We start from the raw sequence: 17,063 nt of genomic DNA, 5'->3' as shown, positions 1-17,063 counted from the left end.
AAACAACTTGTGATCATTTTAATAACATAGAAACATTTTTAGAATTATTTATTCAAACCTATGAAGTTATGTATTCAGATAAATGTCTTGATGGCAGCACAAAGTGTTTGAATGGTTTTGCAAGGTGTTGTAAGCAAACACAGCCTTGGTTATATGACTTTAACACAGAGGAATTAACAAAGCTTGGGTACAATCTTGATTAAGATCAATGTTTTTATTATTATTATTGTTATTATTCAACTGAATAAAGACCCCACATTTTTGCTGTGAACTTTTGTAAGGCAGAGATTTTACCTCACATGACTGGATACAGTCATGTGAGTTATTTATTTGACCCCAGTAAATTACAAGGTGGTTAGTAGACAATTGATTGACTAGTAAATATGGATAAGGAAACTGGATCCTCCCCGGAGACTTTCCTGTGCAGCCTGACATCGCAATAAAGACCAGGTTCTGAAGTTTTCAAGATAACACAATGCCTTGAAATCGCTAAGCAGCGCCAAAGATATGGCGTAAGTAATCAGACCTCAAGTGCAAGTGCAAGTATTTAACCTTGGCACAGAAGGACAAACAGGTTGGCTGGCTGACTGACCACCCAAATGTGAGGCAAAAGCGAAGCAGTGTATGCAACAACATCAACGCAGAAGTGATTTCTCAGATATGATATTGGGTAACACGATCCTCCTTTCGAGCAAAACAAGCGCAGCAACTCAGACCCGGGACCTGACATTCCATTCTCTCGCACACTTGTATACACTGTATGTTTTGGAGATGTGTGCAGTTCCTAAAAGACTTGACGTCAACTGAAACGTTTACCCACGCTATCTCCCTATGATTTCCAGTAATACAAAAACACTTGAACTAAATCAAACAAGCATTTACACACACGAGATGGATTTTATGATGTGATTAGCCGGCACACTGGGGAATTAAAGTATTTTCAAGAAAACTCTTTAGGATTAAATCTAATATCTGATATAAAACATATTTGCATGTATCCATTTGCTCCCGTCCAATTTTTGAGCCCTGGGAGTAGTGGGGGTTGTGGAAGGAGGGTAGACCTCAAGCAGCATCTAGAGCTCTGTATGGTCAGGTACAAGGACAGATAAGGAAGTCAGGGCTAAATAATTAATTCTGGGAGAAAACTAGTTAGACATCTGCTAGTGGCTTTATAGATTTCTCTTGCAACATTAAAATAATCATCTTAAACGTAAGTGCACAGTGGTTGTTGATATCAAATGCATTTTCTGTGTTGGACAAAAAGTTTATAATTTTATGTTGTGTTTGTTGTCTCTCACCTCCATTATCTATGTTGTGAACAAACTTGGTAATTGTCAGTAAAGTTAAGTTAGGGTTGAGCACAGTTTCCTCGCTGCTGATGTTGTTCAGAGCACCAGATGTTTGCATGAATTATTCATTCTGATGAGTGTTTTGAAAGTCAGACCTGTTTGTCAGTGGATCAACTTTCATGGCATCCAGGATAAGTTGCTTGGCAGCAAGCAGGCAAAAACAACCACAGTTTAGTAATAATTATCACAAGTTTCCAAATGGTAGCAAAACCACAATCCCATAATTGCTGTTTAAACCAGTAAAAAGCTACTAGCTCTGCTGTTTTACCATCTCCAGCTTCATTAGGAAATAAAGAAAAATATACTTGGACACAAATTAGGTCAGATTTGTTTACTGATTTTTACAGCATTTTGTTCCCTCTCCTCCTCTGCTTTAAAACAAAATCATTAACCTCAAGATAAATAGAATGAAGTAAACATTGGGACAAATCTATTTCCAAATGCACTGGATGTAAATTCTGCATAGCCTAAGTCAGAAATATCACAATATGGAGATGGACCAATTCTAGCTTGAGCTACTGAGGCCATGGGAGATTAACCGAGTAAGAACAACACAGTTTGTGTTTTTAGGCTTAAAATAAAAATGTAAAAGTTTAACATATCAAAAAAAAGAAAATCAAGAGCAACAATTCCTAGCTCGTATTGATTGTTACAGTGATATTGTTAGCATTTGTTTTGTGTTGGTCACGCTTCCAACATATTGAATTACCATTACCAGACATTTGTTCAGCTCAGCACTTTGCTCTTCACAATGGAGGATTGTTTACAGTGCAGGCGATTTCCAGTTAGCTTCATAGCATCAAAATTGCACTTTATGTACGCCACGCCTCCACCAAGCAGTAATTACTCAATAGCAAAGCGCACAGACCCTCTGTACGAAGAAAAGCGTAGAACAAGAGGCCAGTTTTTACCAGGCTAACAAAATTAGATTCAGTAGTAAAACTGACTCACCTGTACTGTGGTAGGCTGCATCCAGTGCTTCAAGGTGCCAGGTGTAGTACCATTGGACAGAACCACCGGGTCATTCAGAACCATGTCCAGAGCAACACATGTAGGGTAGCACATATTGCCTGGAAAGCATTTTTCAGGTCATGTTCTCCTCAGGTACAAAAACATATAATGCTGCCGAAAAAAGTAGTAATTCTCCAAGTATGTTACCTTGACAAATTATCAGAATTCATAGAGTAAAAAATGAATTAAATAAAAATATCAATGAATCTATGCTTCAGAGAAAATTAAGTATCTCACTTAACTCAACAAGACCTACCACCCGGAGGAGGCATCGTCCCCATCGCCCTTCCTTTTGTTTTACTCTGTGGTCACTTGAAAGAGCAAACTTCAACTCAACTATTATTGCTGGCCCACTAAGAGGAGTGACTTCTTGATGCCCATGAGATTCTAAATCCAGCCTGATTTTAAATATCAGATTTTGTCAGGTCTGATTTATGATTCTGCACAAAATTTCTTGTCTCCCAGTCTATCAAAACAGTTATCTTTCCAGATGTTTCATGGATTTTCTTTTTCTTTCTCCTGATATTTATAATGGAATCTGGACGAAGTTTTTATAGCATGTACTGGCTAATTACTTAAAATCTGAAACAGGAATTGTTCAGGAAACTGGAAGTACTTCAAGTGTCAGAACAAAGGTACTTGAGTATTGACAAAATGCTGTTCTAAAACAAAAAATATAGTCCGGAAACAGTGATTTGTAAGAAACCATTTGTTTGAAGGGAATTAATTTGTTTAGGTGCATTTATGTAATAATTAACACATGCAGCTTTAAGATCTGGTTTGACTCACCAATATTCATCCCCTGGTCACAGCTGTACTCAACGTAGTTGAGATTGTGGGGAGCAGAGCATGAACCCTGGAGCATGGAGCACATAGTAAACTCTGCCGTCCACTTACCATCCTTAGTGCACCGAATTTCACTCTAGAACAATCAAAGACACAAAAATACACAATTAATGCTCTACAAAGAGCAACATTTGCTTTTCATCTGACTAGACAAGTAGTTTACATTTTCTGTGGCATCTGGGCACTGCAGGGTGCAGCGGGTGTTGTAGCGCAGGCCATTGGTGCAGGTGTACATGCCCTGGAAGACATCCGGAAGAGCTGGGCAGGATATTGGCTCACAGGCATTTTCCTCCCACTGTCCGTCCTCCAAGCACTCCAATTTGAAGTACTTTCTACAGAGAGCAATAGTAAATGTTCTTGAAATTAAATATTTACATGCACTTTATAAAAAGTCACATATATATTTTTGTTGCTGTCTGACTCGAAGTCAAACCAAAATTGTCCTGGGTTAGGTCAGTTCAGGTTTATTTGGGTTCCAAAGGGTAATTAATGTTATAGCAAGTATAGAAGAAAAAAAGAGTAGACAAAAAGCTTAAAAACATACACTGAAAATCTAAAAATTAGTCTATACCAGATTGGGAGAGTACCAGCCCTGTATATCATCATCAACCCACAAACTTAACTACCACTTAGGTAGTTAGGATTACCTAAGCTATTTTAGGAGTTAAATGCCAGACCAATGAATCAGTCATTAGCTATTTTTTTTCCTTTTTCCAATTCAGAAGTTTACAAACATATCCTTTGTATTTGCCAGAATTCACTTTTAAACTTTATCATTAGAGTCAAATAAACCCAGGATATTCTTGCACAAGCTTAAGACACCAGTCTGCTGACATTTTGGGCTATTCCATGTAACCGAACTTCTGTAACTGTGTCAGGTTTGTAGGTCGACTTGCTCACATAAACCTCTTCAGCTTTGACCACACAATTTCTAACTATAATCCAGCACAACTAATTACCTTCAAATTATCAGTGCTGGATTATATTCACTCTTCCAAATTAGTGACTATTAATAAGGTCCACCCACCCATCCTTGTCGTCAAAGGACTGGTTCCTAACTTCAGCGGTAATTGGGTAGTAGGTGATTAACACTTTATCAAGTACAGAGTAGGGATGTAACTAACGATTAATTTGGTAATCAATTATTCTGTCGATTATTTTGATGATCGATCAAATACAAAGTTGGCACATACTGTGATTTACATTTTAGCCTTTTTTTATACAATATGAAAAATACATAAAAATGCAAATAGATAATTTGATTCTTTTTTTAAGTTAAGAAAATAGACGATGTTATTGCCTAAAATGCAATAGCAGCATTCCTTTACTGTCACTCATGTTTTTCTGCTCGATTTATCAATACAATGTAGATAAATTGTTTTGGATTAACTGATGAATAATTGGATAGCAAAAGGTGCTTAATAGAAGATTTTCTTTACAGAATTTGAACTAGGTGACCCAAAAGAAGTTCTGGGTAGAATATATTTACAAACAATGAGGGCTTTTTTTACCTTAAATGCAAAATGTATATAATTTAAGTACAGTTTTGACTTAATTACTGCTTTGACTGTGTTTACCTGAGACAGACAAAGTGGGGGCTCGAACTGGCAACCCACCAGTTAAAGGATGAACCTCATGAACCATTGTCACCCAGGTCTGCCCTGACCAGGTTGCCAGTTCATCACAGGGCAACACATGACTGCCAAATATGCACAAACACTCTCTTACATAAGGGCAATTTATAGAGACCAGTTAAAGAAACAGTCATGGTTTTGGACTTAGAGAGGAAGCCAAAGAACTCAGAGAAAACCCACGCATGAATGGGGTGAAAGAACCCCGGCCAGGATTTGAACACAGGCTGCAAGGCAACAGTGATACCCACTAAGCCCCATGCTGTATTGGTCTGTCACATGAAATTCCAATAAATTACACAAGAATTCAAGGCTGAAAGGGTTAAATACTTTTGCAAGGCTCTAAATTTTCAGTATAAATTGAAGTTGTGTGTGAAATTCTGAGAAAAAGTTGACTGAATGAACACCACGCTGCATCGCATGTTCAAAATAGAATATGAAACGCACCATTAAATGCAGCAATAAAAGCCTGCTGAGATTCCTTGAGGTTTATTTTAACAAAGTCAAGACTGTTGGATTAAAGTTTTGGTGATTTAACAACAAAAACATGGCTGTTCCCATTTAGCAGCAAAATAGATCTCCTGTCTGCACTGTGTCAAAGCAAAAATATGTGTTATAATATGCGTTAATAATGGTTTACCTTTTAAAGTAAAAATGTAAAATGCCATTTAGGGCTGTTTAATGATTGCTCATGTTCAGTGTTACATGTTGGATTAATAAGCATCATGGGTTGTAAAATTGTTTACTCAAGGAGTAACTCATAAAAGCACCAACCAATTAAATGATACATAAAGAAATGGCTTTTGACATTGCTAAATAGAACTGTGATGAAAAAAAATCTATAAAATGTATAGTTTTATGGCAATTTCATGCAAGCACATCTGGTTGGATGTTTCTTATTAGGCAAGTACAGAATACTAAATTGTACCGTACCTTCAAAAAGGTACCATACCTTGAACTGTTTGTTTTAAGTTTGCTCCTAGAAGCAGTAAATCAAAAACAATAACTGTAATATGCAGTGTGCAATGAATATTGCAAAAATAATGCTAGTGTCATTAAGCCTTAACTCTATTTCATTTTACCAAAATTCTGAAACAAAATATACAGCTTTTGAAACTGATAAATATATCTCAGACAAATTATGAAGTGTATAGAAAAAAAGCCCACGTAAGTGAAAGTGCATTCTCCCCAAACCCTGAACCGACTTCCATCTCAAGCTACCTACTTTGGCTTCTTCTTTTTGAGACTCCCAACCACGTAGAAGCCCGGGCTGCATCGGTATCGGCAGAAGGACCCGACATCGTGTCCTGAAGCCAGACAGTCCTCTGTGAGAAGTCTGGCACTGGGAATGTTAGGCGCTTCCGGACACTCAATCTTGCAGTAGGCCTCTGGGAAAGACCACAGCCCATCTTCTAAACACACCAACCTATCACTGTCACCTGGGGGGTGGGAGAAGAAAAGATGGAGAGAAGGAGGAACAGGAAGAGGATAATTTCAACAAGACGGGTAGTCCAAAGGAGGAAGATCTCAGAAGAAGAAGACGTGATTGTATTATTATTTCTACGTTTCCCTCTAAACCTTTGTCACAGGTTGGTAAAGTTTTTTGTGGTTTTTATATGTGTAGTCATATTATATTCATTTTCCCACTATTTTATGACCGTATCTGTTTGTAAAGTAGACAAAAATAATTTCCTGCCTGATGCTTTCTGTCACAGACTGAACTTCACTGATTTTAGTTTAGAGAATTACACGCAGAACTACCTCAATACCTGAAAAATAAATGTAAATACAGTACAAGTACAAGGAATTTTCTTAACCGTTGGAGTCGTTGCATGTTTTCTGGGATGTTTTTCGACTATCAGAGCAGCTATTTTAACTAAGATTAAAGAAAATAAGAGACTTTCATTACATTATTTGAAAAAAAAAAAGCATAATGTTGTTGCTTAGAAAAACTGAAAAACATCATAACCATCCAAGGTGTGCTGAAAATATTGGCACTTTGTAGCACGTTAATCCCCATACGTACCCTGAGCTATACATTAACAACTCAATAAAGTTCAGAAAATAAAATCAGTCATTGACTTCTGACCCAACAAAGTGTGCTAACTTCGTGTAGAATTATAATTGCTCAGGTCTGTTTCCTCGCCCTTATTAATCATGAGTGTTTTAACACATCTAAAGTTGAAAATCTTTTATGGGCTCTATAAAATGTACTCGATCTTTAACATGGCAACATATACTTCACAAACTACATAAAAGTCATGCGGTTGTTTTGTTGATAAGAAGCTGATCTGGAAAACATTCCTGCTAAATGATGCATGATGACCTTTAAATGTGTTTACTTGAACCAAAAGCCAAAATTGTAAGTATTTTTACATATTTATGGATTGCAATATAAAGTTCTTCTGTTGACGTAAGAAATGGCTCTGAAGAGCAACATGTTCTAGTGACTTTCCAGCCATAAATTAAAAGTGTTTGTAAATGACACCTTTTTCCCTGCAGCAGACAGGTTTGGCTTTGCATATTTATTATACTCAAGCTTTTTGGAAGCTGCAGTACAAAGTAGACAAACAAACAGTTGTCTTCAACCTAAAAATATGACATACTTGCATGATGATGAACTGCAACATCAACTCTTTCGTGTACATATTTCTGTCAGGGGTTACCCTGAATTTTAGTAATATAAGACATAATTTTAACTACAATATATCACAATAAATGTCTTGTAATATCATAAAAATAACTATTTCAGGGCTATTTATGAATTCATGCAATAAACCCTGCTGTCACCTTGTAATATGGCTGGGGGTCCACAGGTGAAGGAACATTGTTTGGCAAAGGTTGTTCCCCAAGGACAGCTGAATATAGCATGATAAACATGAGACTGATCAGGAAGGCCACAGTCCACAGGCTCACAGCTGACAACACGATCCCAGGAACCCTGAAAACACTCCAGCTCTGTGGTTCTCTGGAAATGGAGAAAGAAAACGATGAAGAAAGAAGAAAATTGCTCTTCAGAAACAAAAAAAAAACATCTAACGAGTAACCAAGTACAGAAAAAGCAACACAGTCTCAGGCAGAAGTTTATTCACTCATCATTCAAATGATTGTTTATCTTGGGCTTTTAAAAACCCATTTCCTTTTTAAAGGTTGGAATAATTATATAATAAATAGCTTCGATGAATTATAAAAAAGATGAATTAGGCACACTAGGGATTATACATTCAGGCTCAATTACATAAATAAACCCCCATCGATATGTTGATAAATGTTTCTTATGAAGTTGCAGAAAAATTTCAAATACATTTGAAGAGATCAAAATATTGACCACTCGTCTTTACATAAAGTGTGTTGGTTTCCCGGCACAGACTACTTTTAAGTCTGTGTAGTTGAGGTATAGTAGTAGTCTGCTTTATCTATTCCAGGTCTGATATGTGTTTGGTATCATTGCGGTTTGGAACACAAATCTGTATTAAAGTTTAATTCATCTGACTCAAGCTGTCAACTCAAAAAAAAGGAAACTGGGTAAGACGTTCCAGAAGATTCTAGGACCCTCAAAGGCTGAGGACCAGAAGATGTTTGAACACCAGTGTGACCATCCACAGTGAAGTGAGTTTAACATCAACATTGACTGATGATGAAAGAAACCCCTATTCCAAAATACACACCGTCTGTCATGAGTGATTTCTGTTGACAAGTTTTCTGCTCAGAGCAGACAAAGATTGAGTTTGAGACTAAGTAACAAGAAATATGTTTGGAGGAATCAATGTGAAGTAGCAAGAAATAATATTTTTCCTCTTATAAATTGTTTTCTTGAGAATTCCCGCTTTAATGTCAAGTAAAAAAAAATGGTGTAAAGAATGATACAGAACAGATTTCCAGTGACAAAATTGCTTTGTAACAAATGATCCACCATAAATTGTTGAAAAGAAATAAAATATTGCAAACAAATCATTAAAAACCTTCGTCATCTACTTCAGGCTTAGGTCAGTTCAGCATTTAGATGCAAAATAAAGTCTAGCTAATAGTCGCTGGTATCAAAATGGATGACTGAATATATAAGTTGGAAGTCTGAAGACCTTTAAAGGATTTTACCTGATGTGGTGGAGTGCCCCTGCCACTGAGGACAGTGATGCTGTAACCACGGTGACACTTCACCGAGCAACTGGAGGCTTCCCCTCCACCTGTACACCTACAGAGACAAACGCCGGTATGTTGGTAGTCCTTGTGTTTGTTGTTTTAGCTCGCTAAAGGTTCAGTGTTTTACCTGATGGAGGCATGCTTCATCTGTGGAGGACTGCAGCTGTCAATCTGACAAGGCTGCCGCAGACAACTGTTGCAGAGGTGAAGGGAAGACATAGAGAGAAGTGGAGAAATGAGAAGCAGAAAAAGCACAAAACATTCTAGCCCTGCTTCTGTCTCTTTAAATTAGATCAGTCAGAAACTCCATGGTTCTGGACAACAGATCTATAAAAAGGATATATGTATATCTACAGGGTGATATACATGCATTGTATTACATAAACCTTTCTGCTTTGGATTTTTTTTGTAGCCAGGATTCATATTCACATATCTTTTTTTTTTTTTTTTTATAATTATATTTATTGGTTTTCAATGTTTTGACAATGTATTTCTTGCTTTCTTTCACATATAAGAAAGCGAAATTATCTGTATTTATTGGATTTGTACATTTCAAATATTTTAGAACAGTTTTGATTTTTTTTTTCCAAATAGGTGTACGAAACAACTCTTTGTGTGTGTGTTTGTGTGTTAAGTAGGTAGTAGTGGGAGAGCCCACCCTCTGATGCGCACCCGGTGAGGGCGAAGGTGCTGAAGTGGCAGGAGGTCCTCAGAGCCACCGCTCTCACTGCCACAGAGGGCGACGAGAAGAGGAGGATAACAGTGGATGTGAGGAAGAATGGCTGAGAGAGATCGTGAGTCACATTCACCACAAGTGGGTTTCGGTAGCATGAGGGGACGTGCGTGCCTGGGTAGACGGAGGGATTTCAGATGAATGTGCCGGTTTATGCTTCGGTTTGATTTTAATCCCAGGAATACAATATAATTAAGGTTTCTCTTTGGAGACTTACACAACAGCTCAACTGTAACATGCAGCATGCAAAAAAAGAAATTAAAATAAAGATCTGCACCTAATGAGTGATTTTTGCCGTTTGCATCAGATAGGAGAATGGTGACTGTCCTCCTCCATGACTCCCCAGACCACGAACCATCCGAGGCCAAGTAAACCATAACAGAAGCAGCCACACCAGGATGGAGGAACCCCACCTGGTCCAATGGTACAACCACAACAGGATGAGAAAACCATGTAGAGATAAGTCATTAGCAATTGATTGGTTGGTTAAAATATCAGATGTGGGTCTAGTGTTCATTATTTATGCAGAAATTAACGTATTTATTGGCACTGCTGGTAAAGATAAGTAAAGCCTTATTGACAAGGCGATGAGGGATTCACAATATTAGAAAATCCTGATGGTGATAATATTGGTAAATATGTCAATGACGATATCAGGTGATATATGCTTGTCTTTTTATTTCCTCTCCTTCTAATCTATGCTTCCTACTCTATGTGTCCTCTAGACTTTTTGGCAATGTCATTTATGTCCCATGTGAGCTCTTGCTGCCGTGAGATTATGTCCAACTGGCTAAATATCGCTTTAGAAAGAAAAATACAACTTCAAAACTCTTAACATATATTAAGCTGAAATGTCCAGATATATTGTGCAGCCCTACTAGCAATACCTTTAAATTAAATGTAAATATGGGATGTTTCTCATTGATACTTGACTTATGAAAGTTGATAAAACTTGACACTTAGAATAAGTATGTTTTAAGTATCCGTTTATGAATGGTGAATGCATCTGTATATGTATTCGCTTTAAAGCTACAGTATGTAACTTTTGCAAAAAAAATACATATTTTCTTTACATATATGTTGAAACTGTCACTATGCCGTGACAGTTTGGTGTGAGCAGGTTATCACTGGATCTTTCAACACAATGAGGTTTGCCAAACAAAATCAAGTTTCCTAGCTGCATAGATTACTTTGAGTTACAAGATAATATGGCAGAAATACTTTAAAACTGACTTTAATCCTCCTCTTTCTGAAAACACCATGGAGTTTCATCCTTTTGAAGTCAACAGACTTTGTGTGTCATCCTCAAAGGAATTCAGTAAGCGTATTACTTTCAGAAAATGTTAAGAGCCTCATAGAAAAGCAAAGGTTCTTCCAAACAAACGCAGCTAATTGAGACAGCTTCTTTTTATAGAGCTGGTGGAGAAAGATGAGAGTGAAAGGCTGAGGGATGCTCTTCAGACAGCCAGACCCGAAATTTTAGACGAGGGAGCTCCTTCAGACAGAAGGAACTTAAAGGAAAAGGAGATATTTCATGGAGAGCTGCTGGCAGACACAGGTGCTCTAATAAAGGATTTTCAAGATGGCCTTGAGCCTCCAGGGTAGTATCTGATAAAGAGGGCCTCCATATAAAAGGAGCAGTTTTTGGAAAGAGGAGGCATTCAACAAAGTAGTGGAAATGATGAGACAATGGATAAACAGTCTCTTCTCTGGACCCTGCAGTCCAGAGAAGAGCAGACAAAGTCGTGAGAGTTCACAGTGATCCAAAACTGTGAAATGAAAGAAAAGTGATAACATGATACATGGTTTTCAGTTTGTTTGTTTTATTTTACTGTTACCTTACAAATAAGATCTCAAAGGTTTTTGCATTCATTTGCATTCAGTCTCCCAGCATCAAAGATTTGTGGAACTTTTACTGCAATAACATCTTAAACTCTTTGTATCTCTGTCAGATTTGGACAACTACAAACTCATATTTTTGCTAATTCCTTGCAAAATAGACCATATTAAATGGAGAGGATAAAAGAACATAAAATTTCAAGTTTTGTAATAGATTCTTAATTGCATTTAGATGTTGACTGTGACTTTTCATTCTTACAGTTGACTAAGATTTAGGCCTTGTATACTCGTAGTCAGATCTTTATAAAAATAAATATGTCCACCCCATCATTTAGAAAATAGTTTCATAAACGATTTCATCTACATGAACCAACTCAAATATGCCACATTACATCCAGCGACTGCATCTCTGTCCAACTGCTTGCTTTGTCCCCTCATGGCTTGTGGCAAACTACAAACAGGACTTCTTATGACTTCCTTCACAAATTGCAGTCTTTCCTCCTGCCTGTGATGTACTTAGAATCACAGCAAGTCATGTAGCTTCTTGTTTTCCTCATTTCCTCAGTCAGTCTGATATATGACTGTTGATTAAGAAGGTGCTGGACTTTCAGAAAGCTTTGAGTTAGCTCTGAGGACTACTATTTAAACCGAACATCTGAGCCACTGCAAACCCCTTTAGCCAATTTCACAAGCTTAAATTTCCATCTTTTCTGTTGCTGCTTCGTCATAAAGCTAACTGATAGCTCAGCAGCTACACTAACGCCAGAGGCTCATCTAGAAAATAAGCTTTGGACTCATTAGCACAGTGAAAAACAAGGTTTGTTCAATTTAATTTCAAGGAGTTGGAATACGTCTGCAAGGGTCTGGACTGTCTGAATAAAACCTTGAGCATGATGTTCAATCAGTTTCTGTCTATATAACAAGTACCTTTTATTCATTAATGCCTTTTTAATGAGAAAAAAATCTGTATTATATTTGAAGTATTCATATTCATTAGTAATGTATTTATTATCCCCCAGCATTTAATAAAAGGATTCGAATTATAAAGACGAACTATATTATGATTAAAGATCCAGTTCTGATCCTTTTTGTAACAATTATTCTTTCATCTGTCCATATTGGAAAAACAGAGGAAACTTTTTGTTCTCTAATTAAGAAGAATGAGTTAATTATATAACACTTGGTTTTTTTTACTATTAATACAAAGCCAGTGATTGCTACTAAAGGGATTCAGATGATTAATGTCCTCTGAGCAAAGAAATACAAGGACACAATGTAAATAGAGAATAAGTAGGGAGTTAGTCATGACTGCTAATTATCTACACATCATTAGAACCCGCGATTTACCATTGACCTGAAAAATATGCAATTATTGTTACTAAGGCATGGTATGAATCATGTAATTGTTAGAACTGTAAAAATATGTGCGTGCACAGAAGTTTGAGCCAACAATTCCTTCAGTCTATTGTAACAGTGGAAAGCTGTTAGAGGTAGATTAGCCACCCACAGTTATTCAGTGGATGGGTAATCATGTAACATGCTCATACCTTTATCCAGTAAGAGTGCTCCAGGCCGTTATTTGTGTCAGACTGGGCGGTGCATGGGAACCAGGCATCACCGTGTTTGTCGTTCACCTCCAGGTGCTGAAAACTACAAAGCTTCACACAAAAGACAGAATAAGACACAAGAGAAAATAAGCAAATTATTCACTCACCTTAAAATGCCCTTATTCTCAATGAGTATGTTTGCAAACCTCTGCGACTGGAAGCCCGGATCTTTGTACATATATATTCATTACCCGCAGAATGTTTTCACATTTTGCCACTTTACAACCAAAAACATCAATGTTAAGCAAAGTATTCTTGAATTGTGACATTGAGAGAAAATAGACACACATTTTAACAAATATAAATTTGTACTAAAGTATTTCACTCAGAAGTGAAGTATTAAAACTATCTTAAATGAATGTTTAGACTTTGATTGATCTTAACAGAAAAAGGCCCTTTAGTATTGTTTGTTTGTTTGTTGTCCTACTGACACATTCTCTCATTTGAGCTTTGGATATCTAGTTTCTCCAGTTCTATAAGTTGTTCAAAGCTTGAGTTATTTATTCTTACCCAGATTTAAACTTCTCCCCAACTTTATCCATAGCCTGTCCGCTATATTCCTTGATCTTCATGATACAGTTTGTTCCCTCATTTCCTCTATCAAATCTATGAAACCACTGTAGAGTCCAACTGTACACAGTGGCTCTACATGATTGTGTGACGTCTGAAGCCAAATGACTCTCCTGGGTTATACTTAGGGTTGATTAAGGTTACATTTCAGGTTTATTTTTAAGAAATTTAGAAAATAATTAATCATTTTCCTTCTACCTCACCATTTTGTGCTAATTTTTAGTCACTTTATCCCATAAAGTCCCAATAAAATACATTGATTAAGTGACTAAATGTGTAAAGGTCCAATGGCATAAAGCAGCGTTTCTCAATTTCGGTCCTCAGGCCCCCCTGCCCTGCATGTTTTAGGTGTTTCCCTTCTGCCACACACCTGGATTGAATATATGGGTGATCAACAGGTTTCTGCAGCACTTGATGGTCATGCAATCATTTGAATCAGCTGCTCTGGAATAGAGGCACATCTAAAACATGCAGAGCAGGGAGGCCTGAGGACCGGAATTGGGAAACGCTGGCATAAAGGATTTTGCAAGGCTCTGTAAATAAGCAAATACTTTTTATCAAACACAGCTAAACCAGGCTTCATTCACAATGTTACCTTCTTAATTACTGCGGGCCTACTTTTGTTTCACATTCTTGGCCAGATATTTAGCTGCAGAGCTCATATTACTAGATTTGATCCATCATCCAAACCGGGCCCAAAATAACGTTTGTTTATATTTCATATTCAGCTGTTAATGGAATAATGTTCTTCATGTCAGTAGTCTCAATTACAGAAATCACAGTTCAGAAGGGTTTGGCATTTTATTATAAGGTAGGATTTGATAGGTCACGCTGACTTTATTCGTAACTCTTGGATTCCTGTTCTTTATTGCATTTCTTTTCTTTTACAAACGCTGTGGTACAAAAACGTTGCCTCTTTGCCAACTCTGAGGTCAATAATCCTTTTGTGATAAAACTACCTTGGAGGTTGTTTTTGTGTGCTACTTCAACAGAACCTCTGTTAAACTTACCTAACCTCAATAATATTTTGGAGGTGCATTGTTTTATGTGTGACATTTTGGCAAAAAACTGCAAGTTAAAAAAAAATGTATGTAACTCTTATAAACACTATGTTTTTTCAATATTTACATAACTGTCGATACATTAAACATGGTAGTGGCAATATCATCCTTTTGGGAGGCTTTACATCAGCAGCACTAAGGAAATTATTCAGAGCTGACAGAAATATGAATTTAGCTAAATATAGGGCTAGCCAGAAGGAAAACTTGTTACTATTTCAACAAACGTCTAAATGTGGACAGGGGTTCAACTTCCATCAGGATAATAACAGTACACCCAGAGTTCGAATGGAATAGAGGACAGCAAAACACATTTCCTGTGTTGCAATGGCTCCATCATAAGTTCAACTAGGAATCTGTAGTAAGACTTGAACATTGCTATGCACTGACGCTCTGCATGTAAAGATGGATTTGTGAAAATTGACTCATTGCAGCAGATTGTAAATGCAAATTGCCTTCACAAATTGACAAACACATTTTCCTTTCAAATCACAATAACACAGTTGCTCCATAGCAACAATGAAAAACATGTCAAGCTGTTCTATATAGATTTTATTTCTACATGAGGACAACTCCTTTGCAGTAAAATATCTTTTATTTTACAAATCCACTGTGTTTTCTCTTGAAAACTGATATCTAAACAAAAAGTTTGTTTTGTTTTTTATAAAAAAGGATACTCTCAGGATTATTTATTTCCGATTGCAGCTCCTCCATTGCATAAGGATTTGCACACATCAGAAATTGAACAATTTCTGCCTTCTATTTTATACCTTGGGAAGGGATGGCTCCCCTGTGGCAGTGACTGCAGGGCAGCGTTTGGGGTCCTGGTGGGAAGCAGAGGCACTGGAAGCCCACTGATCTGTGTAGCCCAAAGGTGTGAAGTAACCACAGTCTTGCACACTTGATCCCCGCTCAAATTCTTCACACACGCCGTCGCCGTCAAAGACATAACACTGACTAGGTTCACCTTAGGGAACAGAGAAAAGAAAGCGAAGACAATTTATGGAAGAATACACAGCCTGTTCTTTTCATCTGGCAAGGTGTATGCTTCTCTCCCACTGTTGGACTATCATCCAAATCTGTTTGTCAGTGAACCAAATCTGAGCAAATCTATTTGGTATTTTCTTTGGCAACTCCACATGATAGCCACACCAACTAAACTGTGCCTCTGGTATCAACAGACTGCAAATTACGGCAAGACATGAACTTTGACTTCAGTTCTTTATCAGAGATTACAGTAACCAGTGATATTAATAAAAGGAAACTTAATCGGTGACCTAGCCTGTTATTTTAATCTTGAAGGCGCCTCAGTTGACCTTGGGTGTCTGTGGGAAAAGAAATGAAACTACTCATTAATGCTAAAAGAAACGCATTGTACTCTGAAAGGACTCACAACCAAAATGAGTCACAAGAAACTACATTCCTCTGTGTCTAAAACAGAAATCTACCTGATTTCTTTACAGAGTTTTTGAGAATTCCCTAGAGTAAACTGGACCAAGGACAGAAAAGAGGCACTAATTGAGACAGTAAAATACCACAACCGTAGGGCAAGAGCAAAAGAGTCTGGAGGGTACCACATCTGGGCAAGGTGTCAGTGGCTAGAATATTGAGCAACATATTTACTAACCACAGTAGACCAAGAATGGTGGAGAATTATGGAGATACAATTTTCAGGTCCTCCAAATTCAGACATATAAACACGTGATGGAAAACCAGTAAAATACTGTGTGTTGTTAGACACAAAAAATAGGAGACACACCTATCTAGAAATCTTAAGCAACAGAGATATTAGGGAAAACGCACACAAAAACAAAAGTCTCATTGCTACCAATGGTCACTGGAACTGTTGTTTCCTAGACAATCGATTCTAGGAAGTCCCAGAAATGGGATCAGAGATCTGTCTTAAAGAAAATTGTAGCAGCTAAGATACTGCTCAACCCTTGGAAACGTAGGCACCTTCAAGGTGCTATGAAATGAAGAGCTTAAAGGTAGCCCAAATGGACAAATGGTATGAGAGAAGCTGTAAGCTGCTGAAATAAAACATTTTACTTCAGTGTGTCACTAAACATGTTTTTTCTTAATGTCTCACATTAAATCAGATTAAACTTTTCCTGTTACAAGTCAGCTAAGATTAATTAAATAATTTTTATTTAAAGCTTTTCTTCATTTGTGGGCAAGCAAGGCAGCCAACAAGCTTGACTCAGTTACACCAACTATGTCAGAGGGAATAGGCCAAACTACAGTCAGAAGGGGAATACTCAAAATATCAGGGGATGAAT

The 17,063-nt window shown here is 37.3% G+C and overlaps 1 protein-coding gene across 1 annotated transcript in view; it reads right to left on the bottom strand.

Moving 5' to 3' along the window:
• pappa2 (pappalysin 2) overlaps nucleotides 1-17,063 on the bottom strand; it is a 69,042-nt gene that overhangs the window by 18,596 nt on the left and 33,383 nt on the right. Inside the window, exons 14-24 of the mRNA XM_028020911.1 lie at nucleotides 15,555-15,751; nucleotides 13,097-13,207; nucleotides 9,988-10,123; nucleotides 9,650-9,824; nucleotides 9,105-9,170; nucleotides 8,933-9,029; nucleotides 7,628-7,805; nucleotides 6,063-6,276; nucleotides 3,370-3,538; nucleotides 3,150-3,282; nucleotides 2,301-2,419 (exon numbers count right to left, since the gene is read on the bottom strand). Coding sequence (XP_027876712.1) covers nucleotides 2,301-2,419; nucleotides 3,150-3,282; nucleotides 3,370-3,538; nucleotides 6,063-6,276; nucleotides 7,628-7,805; nucleotides 8,933-9,029; nucleotides 9,105-9,170; nucleotides 9,650-9,824; nucleotides 9,988-10,123; nucleotides 13,097-13,207; nucleotides 15,555-15,751 — 1,595 coding nt within the window. The remainder of the gene's footprint in view (nucleotides 1-2,300; nucleotides 2,420-3,149; nucleotides 3,283-3,369; nucleotides 3,539-6,062; nucleotides 6,277-7,627; nucleotides 7,806-8,932; nucleotides 9,030-9,104; nucleotides 9,171-9,649; nucleotides 9,825-9,987; nucleotides 10,124-13,096; nucleotides 13,208-15,554; nucleotides 15,752-17,063) is intronic.

The sequence above is a fragment of the Xiphophorus couchianus genome, chromosome 6 (assembly GCF_001444195.1).
Source record: "Xiphophorus couchianus chromosome 6, X_couchianus-1.0, whole genome shotgun sequence".
NCBI lineage: Eukaryota > Metazoa > Chordata > Actinopteri > Cyprinodontiformes > Poeciliidae > Xiphophorus > Xiphophorus couchianus.
Note: the sequence above shows the minus strand (reverse complement) of the source record. Positions and strands in the feature narration are given on the sequence as shown.